The sequence below is a fragment of the Clarias gariepinus genome, chromosome 8 (genome assembly GCF_024256425.1).
Source record: "Clarias gariepinus isolate MV-2021 ecotype Netherlands chromosome 8, CGAR_prim_01v2, whole genome shotgun sequence".
Lineage (NCBI taxonomy): Eukaryota > Metazoa > Chordata > Actinopteri > Siluriformes > Clariidae > Clarias > Clarias gariepinus.
The window spans coordinates 33,852,116-33,868,782 of record NC_071107.1 but is presented as its reverse complement, the minus strand read 5'-3'; the positions used below and the strand labels follow the sequence as shown (position 1 = coordinate 33,868,782).

General features: G+C 37.4%; 2 protein-coding genes across 8 annotated transcripts; both read right to left on the bottom strand.

The window, feature by feature from the left end:
- Positions 1-553: 553 nt before the first annotated feature.
- LOC128528899 (S100P-binding protein-like) lies at positions 554-7,515 on the bottom strand. Of its 7 annotated transcripts, none has more exons than XM_053502083.1 (6): positions 6,138-7,515; positions 5,519-5,611; positions 2,644-3,524; positions 1,505-1,599; positions 1,198-1,323; positions 554-924 (listed from the first exon to the last, which is right to left on the bottom strand). In XM_053502083.1, exons 3-6 carry the CDS (start codon positions 3,483-3,485, stop codon positions 866-868), a joined length of 1,122 nt encoding a protein of 373 aa, XP_053358058.1. In that variant the 5' UTR covers positions 3,486-3,524; positions 5,519-5,611; positions 6,138-7,515; the 3' UTR covers positions 554-865. The 7 variants fall into 7 exon arrangements, with proteins under 7 accessions (XP_053358058.1, XP_053358051.1, XP_053358054.1 ...); XM_053502076.1 differs by having other exon boundaries at positions 559-924; positions 1,224-1,323; positions 6,138-6,642; XM_053502079.1 differs by having other exon boundaries at positions 559-924; positions 1,224-1,323; positions 6,265-6,642.
- A 107-nt stretch (positions 7,516-7,622) lies between these two features.
- LOC128529407 (GTPase IMAP family member 9-like) lies at positions 7,623-11,113 on the bottom strand. The gene is made up of 5 exons (XM_053502888.1): positions 11,097-11,113; positions 10,071-10,306; positions 9,165-9,253; positions 8,800-8,834; positions 7,623-8,722 (listed from the first exon to the last, which is right to left on the bottom strand). The coding sequence occupies exons 1-5, from the start codon at positions 11,111-11,113 to the stop codon at positions 7,963-7,965; spliced, it is 1,137 nt and encodes a 378-aa protein (XP_053358863.1). The 3' UTR covers positions 7,623-7,962.
- Positions 11,114-16,667: the final 5,554 nt, after the last annotated feature.

Sequence of the window (16,667 nt, the reverse complement as noted above, 5' to 3'; positions counted from 1 at the left end):
TGCAACAAAGCAATTTGTAAATAAAGGACACTTATGTGAACAAACTTCAGCTGGCAGTTCTAAAGTTCTCATTCTTTAACATAATACATCGTTTGCTAAATGTGTGTGCGAAACATAACCAAACCTGAAATATCCATTTCACTTACAAGTGAATTATTAGGTAAAAATAATTCAAGTTAGCAAAAAGAGTGCAAATTCAGCAAATTATTTTAACTTTGATTCTGGTGACATCCTTCTAGGCCTTCATGTCACTAAATCATGGTTTGAATCAGTTATTTAATTCAAAAGAAATTAAAAAACCAACCATGATAATTTTACAATCCTGATAGTTAACGTTTTTTTTTTTTTTTTATAACGCTTGCTTAAATAGTTGGCTCTATAAGGATAAAACATTTGCTGAGACTCCAGCACTCTAATACATTATCAGGCTAAAGACCATGACCTCTTTGTACTACAAGCTTCATTTCCACCTGCCTGCTGAGGTCCAGATGCAGACCTCTATTACAAACAATACTAATGATGAGAAGTAAGAAAAAAACAAGATTGGTTTTGCTAGCCTAAATATTTTTCTTTTATTAGTAGCACAAAGAATAAGCATCATAAACAAACACACAAAGAAAAGAAAAAAACAAAAATAATCCACAACAATTTACTTTCTAAACACACAAAGTGTCAAAGATAAGTGCAAGAGACACTGAATTGAAAAACAACACGGTATCGGAAGAAAAACATTTGGGGAGAGATTTTGGGGAGGGCAGCTCCCTTCTAACCTCTCCTGATGTTTGCTTTGCTGCAGAGTATTAATCCACAAAGCTTTGCGTGAATATCTGTGGCAGTTTATTGAAGCGACGATAGTTAGGGCAATTCAAATTCTTCCACTCACCCAGTGAAAAAAAACGACCATGGGTACGTGACCGGTAATTTCTGTAGGAATAAAAGACGTTATATATATCACTGTATAACATACAATATAAAATGTCAATAAATAAATAAATAAATAATTCACAAACTTGCCTATTAAATAGGCTCAGTGGATCGTTAAATTGTCCTACTTTAAACATAGGATTTTATTTGTGACCATATTTATGCAATTCATATTTTATAGACATACTTATATAATAAAGTTCTGCACCCCATAGTGTTTTTTTTTTTTTTTTTTTTTTAATGTTTCATCACCTACATACCAGTCAATCTAACCTTTGCCTCTTACAGTGCCAGCATACCTTCTGGTGAGGTCAGAAGGGTGCTGCCACTTTCTCCCATCAATTCCTCTTTCCCGATTGGCTACGGTGTCCATGAGGTGCAACAGCTCAGACATTACCCCTGTCAGGAAACAAGAAGAAAAAACACGTCAGCATGGGCTTATCTACAGAAGAAATCACTAATAAAATCACTAATAAAACATTATATGACTACAAATGCTGTTAATCTCTGAAGTTACAACAATAAGCCTAGTGGTGATGTTTCTATGTTATGGCAGTAAAAACAACAATCGAAATCTTACCGTTTTGCATGTTATCTGTCATGTGTCTCTTCACAGACTCCACATAGACATTCTTCTCTTTCTCCCAGTCTTCCTCTCTGTACAACAGCACAGGTCTGCAAGCCACACAAAATGGATAAGTTAATTCATAAAAAGGTTAAACATGGTGGGCATCCAAAAAGACTAATCAAAACAAAACTCAGTGGCTTATGACCTAGTTACATTATGATTTTATATGTTTTTATATGCAATTTGTTAGAGTTATTAAACTATAAATTATTGGTTGTGCAACACTGTAGTCAACAATCTTCTGCAATGGTTGATGCAAAAATCCTAAAAAAGAGGGGAAAAAATATATTGAGATGTTGTTAAAAGGACAGAAAAAGCAACCCGATAATCCTACTAAACTTGCATTCAGGTTAAAAAACATTCAAACTCGATGCGTCAAAAGTACACTATATAGCCAAAAGTTTGTGGACAGCAACTCACTTACACTCAATTCTTCAGTACCTCTTTCATCTTATAATAATCGTCCACTTATCAGGAGCACAAATGGCATTCCAATTTATCCCAAAGGTATTGAGTAGGGCTAGGGTCAGGGTTCAAATAGGTGTAATATCCGGGGATCAAAAACTTGTCGGTATATTATATTATATCTTATCTGAATATTATCATTTAAATAGAAACCAATCAATTATTAGTTTCGTTTTAGAGTTGTGCTCAAAAAAATAAAAAAATAATAAATCATCCTCAGCACAAGACCAATATCATGTCGAATGGCCCAGGTCTAGTACACACTACACTTAATGCAAAATAATTAAAGTCTTTGAACTGGTACGCTAACAGGAAAGGCTAACGATGGCAGAAAACTTTAAAACACCATTTCAAGTCAGAGCCAATAATCCATTGAAGAAAAGCTTAGAACTGCTGGGGAGGAAATTATTACAAATAGCATCAGCACTCCCCCTACTGGTTAAAAAAAGAAACTTCTGATTTCCAGGTATTTAGTACACAATACTGAACTTACTTGCAAATTTAACCCTAAACCGGTTTAGAAAACCGTATAAAAAAGTTTTTGAAGAGTTAAACATGTCTGTTTTTGTCATACAGAATTACTCCATACATATTTAAAATAAATGAATTTACAGAGCTTAAAGTACCTTGGGACATCTATGAAGACATTTCTCTGGCTCCCAGATGCTGCCTCATCCTCCTTCACCCTGATTTCTGAAGGTGAGGACCAGTTCTCTTTGTCCAAGTCTAGTCTGTGATATAGTCGCTTAACAAGGTCCTTAGATTTGTTTAAAGGGGTGGACATGATTGGTGTGGACACGGGTCGCGTTTTGTCACATGACAACTTTGGGACAGTAACTTTATATGGTTCATTAAAATGCACCTCACCACTTTTTGTGACCCTGCTTTCCGTCATGGGCTTTGACCCCCCTGGGTTGGCTATGCGATATGAATTTGTAACATAACCCTCAATGTTACAAAAAACCTTCTCTTGTTTTTGTCCGGAGTTATACCTAGAGCTGTGGTCCTCTAAATCCTCGTAATAAGTATCAGCACATGGACTGAAATCCTCCACACCACCAATGCCAATATCAGCACGGTCAATTGGACTCAGACACATGATCTTTTCCACATTGTAATCTAACACAAAACCATTTGCACTGTCTTCACTTTGTATAAAAGAATCTAAAACACATCCTGAATCAGAGGAAACTCGGCAGGGTTTTTTCGGCGGCATATCATTCTTCTCATCAAGGCACAAAACATTCAATCGCCTCTTTTGTCCAACAGACGTCCTGATGTTGTTTAATTCAACGTCCAAGTTCCAGGAGGGACAGTCAGGACTCCAAGATGGACTAGGACAACTTAAATTGAAGTCTTTATTAAAGACTCTGTAGCCATATATGGTTAGGGGCTTCAAATGTGGAACACTTCTTGGCTTTTTAGAGGAAGCAGCCTTGATGGGTTTCTTGTTTCTGTTTTTTTCCATTACGGGAAATATAATGTGCTACTTCTAGGAGTGGTGGACCTTGTAAAGAAAAAAATAAAAGCAGAGTTATAGTTCAGATACTGAAAATGGTATACTAAAAGTATTTGTTCAAACTTGCAATGGCATTGTATACAAATACCTTTCCTGGAGATAAGGGGGCTGATTGAAACACCTAAATTCAATAATCATCACTCGGTTTTAAAACTCGGGAAAATTTTATTAGCGAAATAAAATTGGTAAACTAAGTGATTTTTTAAAACTTTTTTTTATGACAGTTGACATGTCTTCCATTGGCGCTGGTGTCGATGGATTTTGAACATTTAAAGAGATCCTTATCTGCTTATATTGTGACAATCTATGCTAGCAAGCTTGTTAAGGACACAATTAATTTAACAAAATAATAATTCATTAAATGTTACCTGAAGTTTATTCCGGTTAAGGTTTAGTAAGACTGTGTGTGTTGTAAAACTCACCGACCTTAAACGCACACACAGCAGCAGGCTAACCACTTCTTCAGCCGTTACATCGGAACCGTTAAGACGCAAGTATAAACATCTGACGCACGTGATGCGGTGTGACTCCTATTTATAGGTTTTGGCGCACAGAGCGCTCTGTGATTGGCTAATTCGTATTGCGCGGGCTGTCCGTGCACGGGCATTCACAAGGTCAATTAAGATCACTTTTTAGTGATGGGAAGTTCGAATCATTTTAGTGACTCGGTTCAAAATGAACGAATCTTTTTTTGAGTCATTTAGTTCATTTCGTTCTTTTGATCAGAAAAAATATATATACAGTGTTAAATTTTCAGACCCCGAACACGACTGCATACACACAATTTGGCTATAGTCTCAGTAATTAAAATATTACAATGCAGCCAAAATCATATTCGTCTTCTTTGTCTTTCGGCTTTTCCCTTTCAGGGGTCGCCACAGCGAATCATCTGCCTCCATCTAACCCTATCCTCTGCATCCTCTTCTCTCACACCAACTAACTTCATGTCCTCTCTCACTGCATCCATAAATCTCCTTCGGTCTTTTTCTAGATCTCCTGCCTGGCAGTTCCAACCTCAGCATCCTTCTACTGATATATTCACCATCTCTCCTCTGAACATGTCCAAACCACCTCAATCTGGCCTCTCTGACTTTATCTCCAAAACATCTAACATGGGTTGTCCCTCTGATGAACTCATTCTTAATCCTATCCATCCTTGTCACTCCCAAGGAGAACCTCAACATCATCAACTCTGCTACCTCCAACTCTGCTTCCTGTCTTTTCTTCAGTGCCTCGCTGTCTCACCACTGTCCTGTACACCTTTCCTTTCATTCTCGCTGACACTCTTTTATCGCACAACACACCTGAAACTTTTCTTCAACCATTCCAACCTGCCTGTACTCGCCTCTTCACCTCCTTTCCACACTCTCCGTTGCTCTGGACCGTTGACCCTAAGTACTTAAAATCCTGCACCTTCTTTACCTCTGCTCACCGTTCCTCTTGAGTCCCTCTCATTCACACACATGTATTCCGTCCTGCTACGGCTAACATTTATTCCTCTGCTTTCCAGAGCATACCTCCACCTCTCTAAATTTTCCTCCACCTGTTCCCTGCTTTCGCTACAAAGCACAATATCATCTGCAAACATCATAGTCCATGGAGCCTCCTGTCTTACCTCATCTGTCATCCTGTCCATCACCAGAGCAAACAAAAAGGGGCTCAAAGCCGATCCTTGATGCAGACCCACCTCCACCTTGAAGTCTTCTGTCACACCTACAGCACATTTTACCACTGTCTTAGCGCTCTCATACATGTCCTGCACCACTCTAACATACTTCTCTGTCACTCCAGACTTTCTCATACAACACCACAGCTTCTCTCTCGGCACCCTGTCATACACTTTCTCTAAATCTACAAAGACACAATGCAACTCTTAGTTACTTTCTCTGTACTTCTCCACCAGCATCCTGAAAGCAAATATTGCATCTGATGTACTCTTTAATGCAGCTAAAGATATATGATAAACAGAATAAGCAGCTCACCTCTCATATCTTCCGATCCGAACTGTTCGTTCTTTTGTCACGTGACTCCAAATCAGGTTTTGTCCGAATATTGATATTATTGTTTATCGTGATCTAATAAAAAAGCATGCAAAAAAAATTACAATAAGTGTATCGAGTGTAAACTCTTGTCAATGATGTTAATGATGTACACTTTTGCATTTATTAAAAAATATTATACAAATATAATGTACTCAGAAATTATTTTTCTATCACAAATGATTGGGTCAAACAAATGTCACCTAAATACTAATATAAAGTGTTGGGGTCAAACAAAGTTCAGGGTGTATCCAGTAAGTTTAACTGTCACTCAAAGCTATCTCCAAGGGAAGAATTTTCAAAACTCCTGGACCCATCATACATTCTACCAAGTAGAAAAACATTGTCAAAAACCATACTGCCTACGTTGTATGACAAGCTAAGGGCAGAAATAATGGATAAAATCAAGAGTGCCTCTGCTGTATGTCTGACAACAGACTGCTGGACGTCTGTGAATGCCACAAGTTATATGGCTTGACTTGTCATTTCATAGGGGATTCATCAGATGACATCCTATCTTTTAGACTGCTTTGTTTTGACAGAAAGACACACTGCCTCTCACCTGGCAAGAGAGCTGTCCAGAGTTACTAATGAATGGGATGTGGATAACAAAATTGTAGCTTGTGTAACTGACAGTGCCAGCAATATTGTTTCAGCTCTGAGAGAACACCTCCACTGGGACCACATACAATGCTTTGCTCATATGTTAAACCTCATTGTCAAAGCTGCACTGAAGGAGGTCGAGAATGTACTGCAAAAGGTGAAATCTATTGTTAAATACTTCCACAGAAGCACAGTTGCTTCAGACAGACCCAAGGCCACACAGAAACAGATGGGACAGGAGCCGCTGTGTCTAAAACAGGAAGTGTCCAAAAGGTGGGGAAGACAGAGAGATAGAGAGAGAGAGAGAGACATGAACAGAGAATGAGAAATTTTGATGACAAAAGGTCTTCAGAAGATTGTTGTCAGGTTTCAGAAAAATCCATCCTGTCTAGAACCTGTTAACAAATTAGTGGACACCCTCATGGCTGAAATGAACAGAAGGTTTGGCAAAAGAGTCAGCCAACAAAAACTACAAATAAAAAACAGTGACCTCTGGTGGTGGACCCTTACACAAAGTGTACATTATACATTTTTATTCAGTTAATCAAATTAACCTGAATTGTTAAAGATTCGATACACGTCTGACCCAGAGCTAAAAATTACATATTAATGGTGAAGAATGTGTTGGGCACTGATTTATTAATCCCAGAATTTTAACTGTGCATTGTTAAACATCATAAATAGTTAAGCCACATACAGGCAAAATATTGTTTAAAATGCTTTTCAAACATGTAAGGCCAAATTGGAAGCTGCTTTTTTTGCAAAAGCGTTTTCATAATGTTTCGACCATTAGCTGGAAAGATCATTTCAATCTTTATATAACATATACCTGTAAAAGTGGTCACAGTCATATTGAGCAAGTGTACGGAATTATAATAGAATAAAAGTAAGAAAAGAAGATTCACTTACGTTTAATTTTACATGCCACTCAACATGAACACACAAGTTAAAAAAGTATATAATTAGATTTATTACACATAAAGCTTACAGTAATGACATTTCTGTCCTGCTGATAAAGTTAATAGACATCAAAAATAAATGTATCTTTTAATAAGCATACCTTAGTTTAAACACATTATTATACTTAATCAGTGCTATTCATCAATGTTTCTACATAAACTGAAAACATTGTTTATAAACCGTAACCCTTTTATTCATTGCAAGAATTTTCGTCCTTTATTCTGGCAAGTGTTTAATGTGCATTCCACCCCAGGCTAATGTGAGTGAATAATCAGGCAGACCAAATATCTGGCCTGGAACAAAAATATACAGATTCCCCTTTTTATTATCCTTGGAGACTTTACCAGCTTAAAACTAACCTTCAAACAATGGGCAGAAGGTGGATATATATATATATATATATATATATATATATATATATATATATATATATATATATATATATATATATATTTATTTTATTTTTTTTGGATCTCTGCCTGAATTTTCTGTATTTTTCCACTTCATTAAAGTTCCTCAATTTCTTGCACTCTGTGTGTACGGGTTGTTCTTTGTTCACACTTTGCATACTTTTCCTTCTACCTGTATATTTCTCACTTCCCCAATTTGTCCTGCAGGCGCCTTCTTCTTTATTGTAACGAGCGGATCAAGGCCTCTTGAACAGAGGCCTTCTGGGTATTTTGTACTTCACACTCAAATACAATTGTAGGCCAATAAACGTTTTTCCACAATTGGGTAATTAATTTAATTGTGCGTTTGTAATCACACTAAAGTAGAAGAATCATTTAGCTTAATTTAAAATTAAATCATTTGTGACTCCACCATCACCACTTCTTCCTTTGTTCCCCTTGAAGTTTCTTTCTTGCTTTTTCCAATGCTTCCCCTTCAAGCTTAGTCCTTAGTTCTTCTATCTCCTTTTGTCTTTTTGCTTCATTCTCTTTCAGGATCCGCTGTTTCTCTGCTTCTACTAATCTCTCTGCTTCCTGAAGCATCTCTGTAGTGTAATGATCTCCACCATTTAAAGTGACCACCTGATCAATCTGGTCCAGTAGCTGGATGACTTGTTTTGGATTCGGATCTTCATTATTGAACACATGGTATCCACCACTGCATTTTCTGATGAAATTCAAAAGCTTTGTGTTATTGCGGACAAATTGATGAATATTGTTCTGCTCCAGTTTATCTCCATGAGTGAAAAGAGCCATAGTGTAACTGGAAGACTTTTCCCCGAAAATGGTTTGAAATATCTTAACTGTTTGTACTTCTTCTTCTGTAAATCTACCTATTTGAATCACAACTAGGAAAACATGAGGTCCTGGAGCAGAAAGTGGAATGCACAGCTTAATGCGATCGACCACCTCATCTTCAGATAACTGAGTGTCAAACAGGCCTGGAGAGTCAATAACATGCACTTTCCTGCCATGTACACTTCCATTGGCTTTTTTACACTCTGTAGTAACAGAGGAAGAGGCGATCTCAGATTCAAAAACCTTTTTTCCAAGGATGGTGTTTCCTGTTGCACTCTTGCCTACACCCGTCTTCCCGATTAGCTGGATTCGAAGCTCACCACCTAATTCTGTTATTAATAGAACATTAAATGTTTTACATGTTGTTGCATTTTTAAAAATATTTTTGCTAATCTCAAAATACCGTACATACCATGTTCATTTAAAACGTTGCTCTGTTGCTTAAAAATCTGTGAGAAAATCTGTGAGAAAATTTAGGGTGATTTTTATATTATAGGTATAAATACATATAACAATGCAATGTAAATAAATGACCTAATAACCTCCTAGGTGCAATATAGAAGCGTAATTATTTCATATAGGTGCATATACGTATGGGCACATACCTCCACTGATCGTTCACTTATGTTGTATTCAGTTCTCTACAAATAGTGATTTGCGATCAGCACACAGTTAAAGACATTCACATTAGCAATGTGTAAGTGTACTGTAAATGCTTATATATGTACATTTACACTTAATAAGGGAATTATTACATTAGTAGTAAAATTTTAGCCTACCTGAAACAGTAAAGCTGCCACAACCACAAAACATGCCAGCAGCAGCAGTTTAGAAGAAAGAAACCAGGCCATGGACCGCTTTAACTGTCCTAAGAATGTTTATTTTCAGGATTAAATGGGTGATTCTCATGAAACCATCAAAACACCACAGCACCATACCACATTAAAATGTGTAATTCAGTAATACAAAAAAGCATCAGAATTAGACAATATTGTTTTCTACCTTGCGCAATGTGTAATTTTAACATGAGTATTAATTCTTTTTTAATTGTATTGCATTTCCTGCTAAAATTCTCATTACCACAATGTATCCAGCAGTGTTTGAATGTGTGTTATAGTGTAATTTAAACTAATTAACCGAAAAAAAAAATTGTATGTTTTACTTGATTATTTTAGATGACAGAAAATTATTTTCCAATTTCCAGTGTTTCCAATCCAAGGTATAACTGTACTTCCTATCATTACCGAAATAATTAACCTCATTACCGAAACCTTCCAAAACACTTGTGAACCAAGTTGAAGTTTATATAAGAAATAATGGAAACACAAATTATTCGTTCCACAGCCAAAAAAATAAATACATAAAATAATTAACACAAGATATAAATTAAAATTGAAACAAATTAACCTGCAATTTACCTTTAAAAAATCCCGACAGATAAGTGTTTCAGTTTGTGCGTGCAGGCGCTGTGTATGTGTGTGTGTGTGAATCTAAAGTAAGCTCCCCTCTCCCCGTTCTTGTCTTACATGTCGTACCCTTCCTCCACTCTTTTCCCACACACAATGGAAACACTGTATTATCGGAAAAATAAACAAGAAATCTTTCCAATGACACTCGATTGAGCGACATACTAGCAGAATCACTGCTGTAACGTAAAAATAAAACAAATTAACCTGTACCTTTACCTTTGAAAAGAATCTCGACAGAGAAGTGTTTCTGTGTAGAGCAGAAAGAAAGAGTGTGTGTGTGTCTGTGTCTGCGAAGGCAAAAGTAGGAGGAGTCTGTGTGTGTGTGGCACGGTGTCCAATGATGTGCGCGCACACAGACACAGAGCAGGCTGAGCCTTGAGCAGAGTAAATAGAACTTTATCCTCTCTAATGAAACTTGCTTTTGCTGTACACACACGCATACAGAAACAAAATAAAATATGTTTTACACACACGTGGTCACAGTGTTATAGTAAACAGTACACACATGCAGAGATGTTGATCATACCATTAAGAGACGCACACAAAGACCCACCAGGGGAGACGATTACCCACAATTTCGCAATGTGAGAGAGAAAATCATTTCTCTCTCAGTTGTGATCACGTGATACATGATACTTGGTACTCGTAAACCAAGGCTTGTTCGTTTTCCAAATAAAAATTTATTAAAAATATTTGCTTGTCTTGCAGAACACTCACAGACCGTGCTACTCGCAATCCGAGGTTTCACTGTATATCATTGTTGCAGCAGATGTTGATTAGATGTTAATTTAATTAATAGAAAGATAGTAAGTTGATTTAAAATTTTAAATGCGCTAATGAAAGAAATCAATTAACAAAATTAAAACCATAAAAAATCTATTGTTTTCACACTTTGTTGCTAATGTATGGGGAAAAAAAGTAAATTTAAGCATTTTTTAAATTTTTGTGGTTGAAATTTTTTAAACCAAGATTTCATGAGAATCACCCAAATACCATAACTCAAAATATGCCAATAAACAACAATTTGGTCGTTATTCTTAAATTCCGTAAATAAAATAAATGTTTAAACACGTGAGTTTCTTTAAATATTTGTATTTTCTTGGAACTGACATGAAAACATTTAAGACATGTCTCACCTGCCGCCTTGCTTGTGGACACTGGAGTCTCTTGGATCTGTCTCTCGGAGGGGAAGTTTTGTTTTACAAGTAATGAGAAGAAAGCAAACAGAAAGTGAAAGCTCACACAGCATGCAAACCCATGGTCCTTGTGCAATTCAAGGAGTGCACCCTGGGAGTGGCATAAATCATTAAATAAACGTTTTCCATTTTTGGGTCTCCAACAATACAAAAACTAAACAGTAAAAAAACAGGTTAATTTTTCTGTACATAAATACACACTGATTTGTCTGTATAACCTAAAGAAAAATAAAAAAATTCAAGGAAAATACACAGAAAACAACAAACAAGTTTTTAAATTCCTGGAATTGAGGTAGAAACCCATCAACACATTTTTAAACCTAAGTAAATAGTATGTAAAAAAAATAAATGGAGAAGCAGAAGCCACACCTGACTCCACTGACTCTGACGCTGGCCTAGATGTTTCCTAAGATTTTTCCCAGCTTATTCATGCACAATGGGCCAAATGCAGCACAGAGCTGTCCTGTACATCTAATGTGAATCTAGGCCAGATTTGGGCTAGTACAACTTTTCATTTTATTATATTTGGCACAAATCAGACACAGAAGCAAAACTATGGTGCCCTTGATCTGGCCCAGACTTTTCCCAAAATCTTTAACAAACCTGGCAAACGGATTTGGCAAATAGGTAAACGCTCAGCTTATTCATTTGAAATTCTTTATAGTAACATAAGTGTATTTAACTATATTAAGTCAGCTCAGTCGATCCCGCTAATTGTCATTTACAGACCTCCAGGGCCGTACTCGGAATTTCTTAGTGAATTTGCAGATTTCCTCTCAAACCTAGTCGTTTCTGTAGACAAAGTGTTAATTGCTGGAGATTTTAATATTCATTTTGAAAACCCAGAAGACCCTCTGAGAACTGCATTTATGTCTATACTGGACTCGGTAGGAGTAAATCAGTGTGTAGTAGGACCCACTCATAAAGCAGGTCACACTTTAGATTTAATAATATTATTTGGATTAAGTATAAGAAATTTATTCACAATACCACTATCTGAAGTTATCTCAGATCACTATCTTGTCTCAATTCAAGTGTGTCACAATAATAATGTACACACAGCGCCGCGCTACCGTATGAAACGTACATTCACATCAACTACCAAACAGAGTTTTATCAGTAATCTCCCAGAGTTCCCAACTTCGATTAGATCACCGTCTGACCCCACAGAACTCGATCAGGCGACTGAATATTTAGAGTCGACATTTCGCTATACCCTAGATAATGTAGCTCCAGTCAAAAGAAAAATTATTAGAGATAAAAAACTTGCTCCCTGGTATAACGATCACACGCGCACTTTAAAACAGACCGCTCGGAAATTAGAACGTAAATGGCGTCAAACTAAATTACTAGTATTTCAAATAGCATGGAAGGAGAGCATCCTGAACTATAGAAAAGCTCTTAGTGTAGCTAGATCAACGTATCTCTCCACTCTTATAGAAAATAACAAAAATAATCCTAGATTCTTATTTAATGCTGTAGCCAAATTAACCAGAAATAAGACCACTGCAGAAATCTCCACAACAACATCATGCAATAGTGAGGACTTCATGAACTTTTTTAATAATAAAATTGTAAATATTAGGCATAAAATTGAGGTTTTGAAACCGAACAATGTAATTGATGCAGATGTTAATCTAGCCATGTCAGACCAGAACCTAGAATACTTTACTCCCCTTGAAGAGAATGAACTAATTTCACTCATCTCTTCTTCAAATTCATCAACCTGTATATTAGATCCTGTACCGACACATTTTCTTAAACAGATAGTACCAGCAATAACAGAACCCCTGTTGAGAATAATTAATTCTTTACTCAGCATTGGTTATGTTCCAAAATCTTTTAAATTAGCAGTTATCAAACCAATAATTAAGAAACCTGACCTCGACCCCTGTCAGCTGTCCAGTTACAGACCAATATTAAACCTCCCCTTTATCTCTAAGATCATGGAAAAGATAGTAGCGGAGCAGCTATGCTCATATATACATAGAAATGGCATACATGAACTGTATCAGTCAGGATTTAGGCCTCATCACAGTACAGAGACAGCGCTCGTTAAAGTAGTAAATGACACTCTATTGGCCTCTGATCAGGGTTGTGTAACTATGCTTGTATTACTTGACCTCAGTGCAGCTTTTGACACCGTTGATCACGCTATTCTTCTTCACAGATTAGAAAATGTAGTGGGAATTAAGGGTACAGCCCTCTCCTGGCTCAGATCCTATCTGACCCATCGTTATCAGTATGTAGACTTAAATGGTGATTATTCTACATGTTCTCTAGTGGAGTTTGGCGTTCCGCAGGGTTCAGTTTTAGGTCCACTGCTTTTTTTCCTTTACATGCTTCCTCTGGGCAACATAATCCGTAAGCATGGTATTAGTTTTCATTGTTATGCTGACGATACACAGTTATATGTCTCAGCAAAACCTGATGAGAAAAAACAGCTTACTAAAATTGAGCAATGTGTGCAGGACATAAGAAATTGGATGCTAATTAACTTCCTTCTGCTAAATCCGGATAAGACAGAAGTTCTAGTCATAGGACCGCATACAGCTAGGAGTAAAATTTTAGATCACACCGTAACTTTAGATGGCCTTTCTGTTCCATCAAATGCAACAGTGAAGGACCTTGGTGTGATTATTGATTCCAGCCTTTCATTTGAAGCACATGTAGATAATATTACCAGGATAGCATTCTTTCACCTCAGAAATATTGCCAGAATAAGAAATTTATTGTCGCTAAACGACGCAGAAAAACTAATTCATGCTTTTATCACCTCTGGGTTGGACTATTGTAATGCCTTACTGTCTGGTTGTTCAACTAGATGCATAAATAAGCTTCAGCTAGTCCAGAATGCAGCAGCGAGAGTCCTCACCAGAACCAGAAGATATGAGCACATCACCCCTATCTTATCTTCACTCCATTGGCTCCCTGTAAAATTTCGCATTGATTTTAAAATACTACTCTTGACATATAAAGCATTAAATGGTCTCGCGCCGCAGTACCTGAGCGAACTGCTAGTGTCTTACGATCCGCCACGCCTACTTCGATCAAAGGATGCAGGCTGCTTGTCAGTACCGCGTATTATGAAAAATACAGCTGGGGGCAGAGCTTTTTCTTACAAAGCCCCAAAGTTATGGAATAGTCTTCCAAATAGTGTTCGGGACTCAGACACAGTCTCAGTGTTTAAGTCCAGGCTAAAAACCTATTTATTTAGCCCTGCATTTTTATAAATAGATTTTCCATAGGTAAAGGAGCAGATCTGGGGGACTTATGGACGTAGAGTATTATGGTGAACTGGTATGTTTGGATGCTGTCTTCCTCACTCTCATTGATCACTCAGGTTTGCTGACGGTGAGGTGATTGTTTGCTTTACATGTCAGGAAGCCCTCATGTTTGTGTTTCCTTCTGGCTCTCCCTTTTAGTTATGCTGTCACAGTTAGTCCTGCCGGAGTCTCTGCTTGCACTCTACAGTTAATATACATTCACATTATACATTGTGTGACTGTGACCATACCTAACTGCCATCTCTCCTCTTCTTCTCTTTCCCCCCCTCTTTCTTTTTCCTCTCTCCTCCTGTCCCCCCCTTTCACTCTTTCTCTCTCTCTCTCTGTCGAGCTACACATGTCGTTCCTGAGCTGCCAGTGATCCAGACTCCCTCTGCCCTCCGGACCTGTCTGACCCATCCTGGTGCCCCGCTTCTGGCTGAAGATCTCGTCACATGGATGCCCCGTGTGTCTCTCTGGGATGCGTCTGGTGTCTGGGAATGATTCTCTCTACCTAGAAAATGGTTCTGGCCTTGACTGGTGTTGGCAACTGTTTCTCTGGGGACTTGACAGTTCGATAGTTCATGACTGGAACTTCTTACAAGTCTACCTGGGTCTTCAATAACTACCTGGACTCCATATTAACATCAATTAACATCAGCTATTATAGCTGAACTGCCTCCCACCCTACACACTGTATAAATGCAGATCATTTACTGCTTTCTGTTTCACCCAAATGAGGATGAGTTCCCTGTTGAGTCTGGTTCCTCTCAAGGTTTCTTCCTATTACCATCTCAGGGAGTTTTTCCTTGCCACTGTCGCCCTCGGCTTGCTCACCAGGGACAAACTGACCATTTTGATTCATACAAATTCACATTTCATACAAACCTAAATAATTCTTTTGACTGTGTAAAGCTGCTTTGCGGCAATGAAAATTGCTAAAAGCGCTATACAAATAAAATTGAATTGAATTGAATTTTTGCACAATGGGCCAAAACTGGCACAGGTGTGTTCTGTAGATCTTATGTAAATTTATGCCACAACTCATCTTGCTCAGACCCAGGGATCATGTAACTTGTTTCATAATCCAAATACTTAAAATGATATTTTAGGTCTTGTATCACGAATTATTTTGCCCATACCATGTGTATAAACATAAAGATTATACAAAAAAGTCTACAAGTACAGGTATAGTTCGGGTATAAAGGGCAAAAAAAAATTTTAAGAGAACAAAAAAACCCCAAAAAGTAAATACAGACTAAACTAATAAATTACTGCCTGGACAAAAAAAAAGTTGCCGTTTAAAAAGGGTCAAAGTACTGGCCTGCCAAGGACAGAAAACAACTAAGGATATTTGAAATGACTTAAATTAAATTGTCCTACATATAAAAACCTTTTAAAGAAGGCTGCACGTCTGTGAATGAAAATTCTAGGAAAGGTGGTTCCTAAAATCAAACTGTAATCGTTCCAATAAACATTCAGCAAGAGGAACACTGTTTCTTGAAAATCAACTGATAACTTCTCTCACACTTTCGGAAGAGATGCATCTGTCTGTGGGAACTGTACACACAATCATTCACCAGCACCACTTGCACATTACAGGGACTCGTCTGGGAGTTATTCCCACACATTCACCAATATCTCGCTCCAAGCCATTTTCATATGTTTGGGCCGTTAAAGGAGTTCCTGAGGGGCCAGTGTTTCAGACAAGAAGCAGGCAGTCCGTTTGTGGCCCTGATACACTGATACTACATACTCACAAAAGTGAGTAGACCCTTACATTTCAGCAACCACTTTATTACATGTTCTAAATTAAATATACAGTGGATTACGAACATCAAAGCAAATGTTTCCTATAAGAAATAATGGAAACTCAAATGATTTGTTCCACCGCCGCCAAAAATAAATACATAAAAATAATTAATACAAAATAGAAAGTAAAAATAAAACAAATTAACCTGCAACTAACCTGCAATTTACCTGGTTATCCGGGTGGAATTCACCTTTAAAACGTAAAAATAAATCCTGACAGATAAGTGTTTTCATTTGTGAGACTTTCACACGCGCACACATACAAACACAAAATAAAAGATGTTTTATGCACGGATTTATATACCAGTGAGAGACGTGCACTAAGACCGAGCAGGGGAGACGATTACCCACAATTCCACAGCGCAAGAGAGAGAAAAAACATTGGCTCAGTTGTCATCAAGTAACGCTTGGCGTCAAAACAAGAAGTTTTGAAGTGTGTGCTACATGATACTAGCTACTCGTAAACCAAGACTTGCTCTTGCAGAACACTCGCAAACCGGGTTATTCACAATCCAAGGTTCCACTGTAGTAGTGAGACT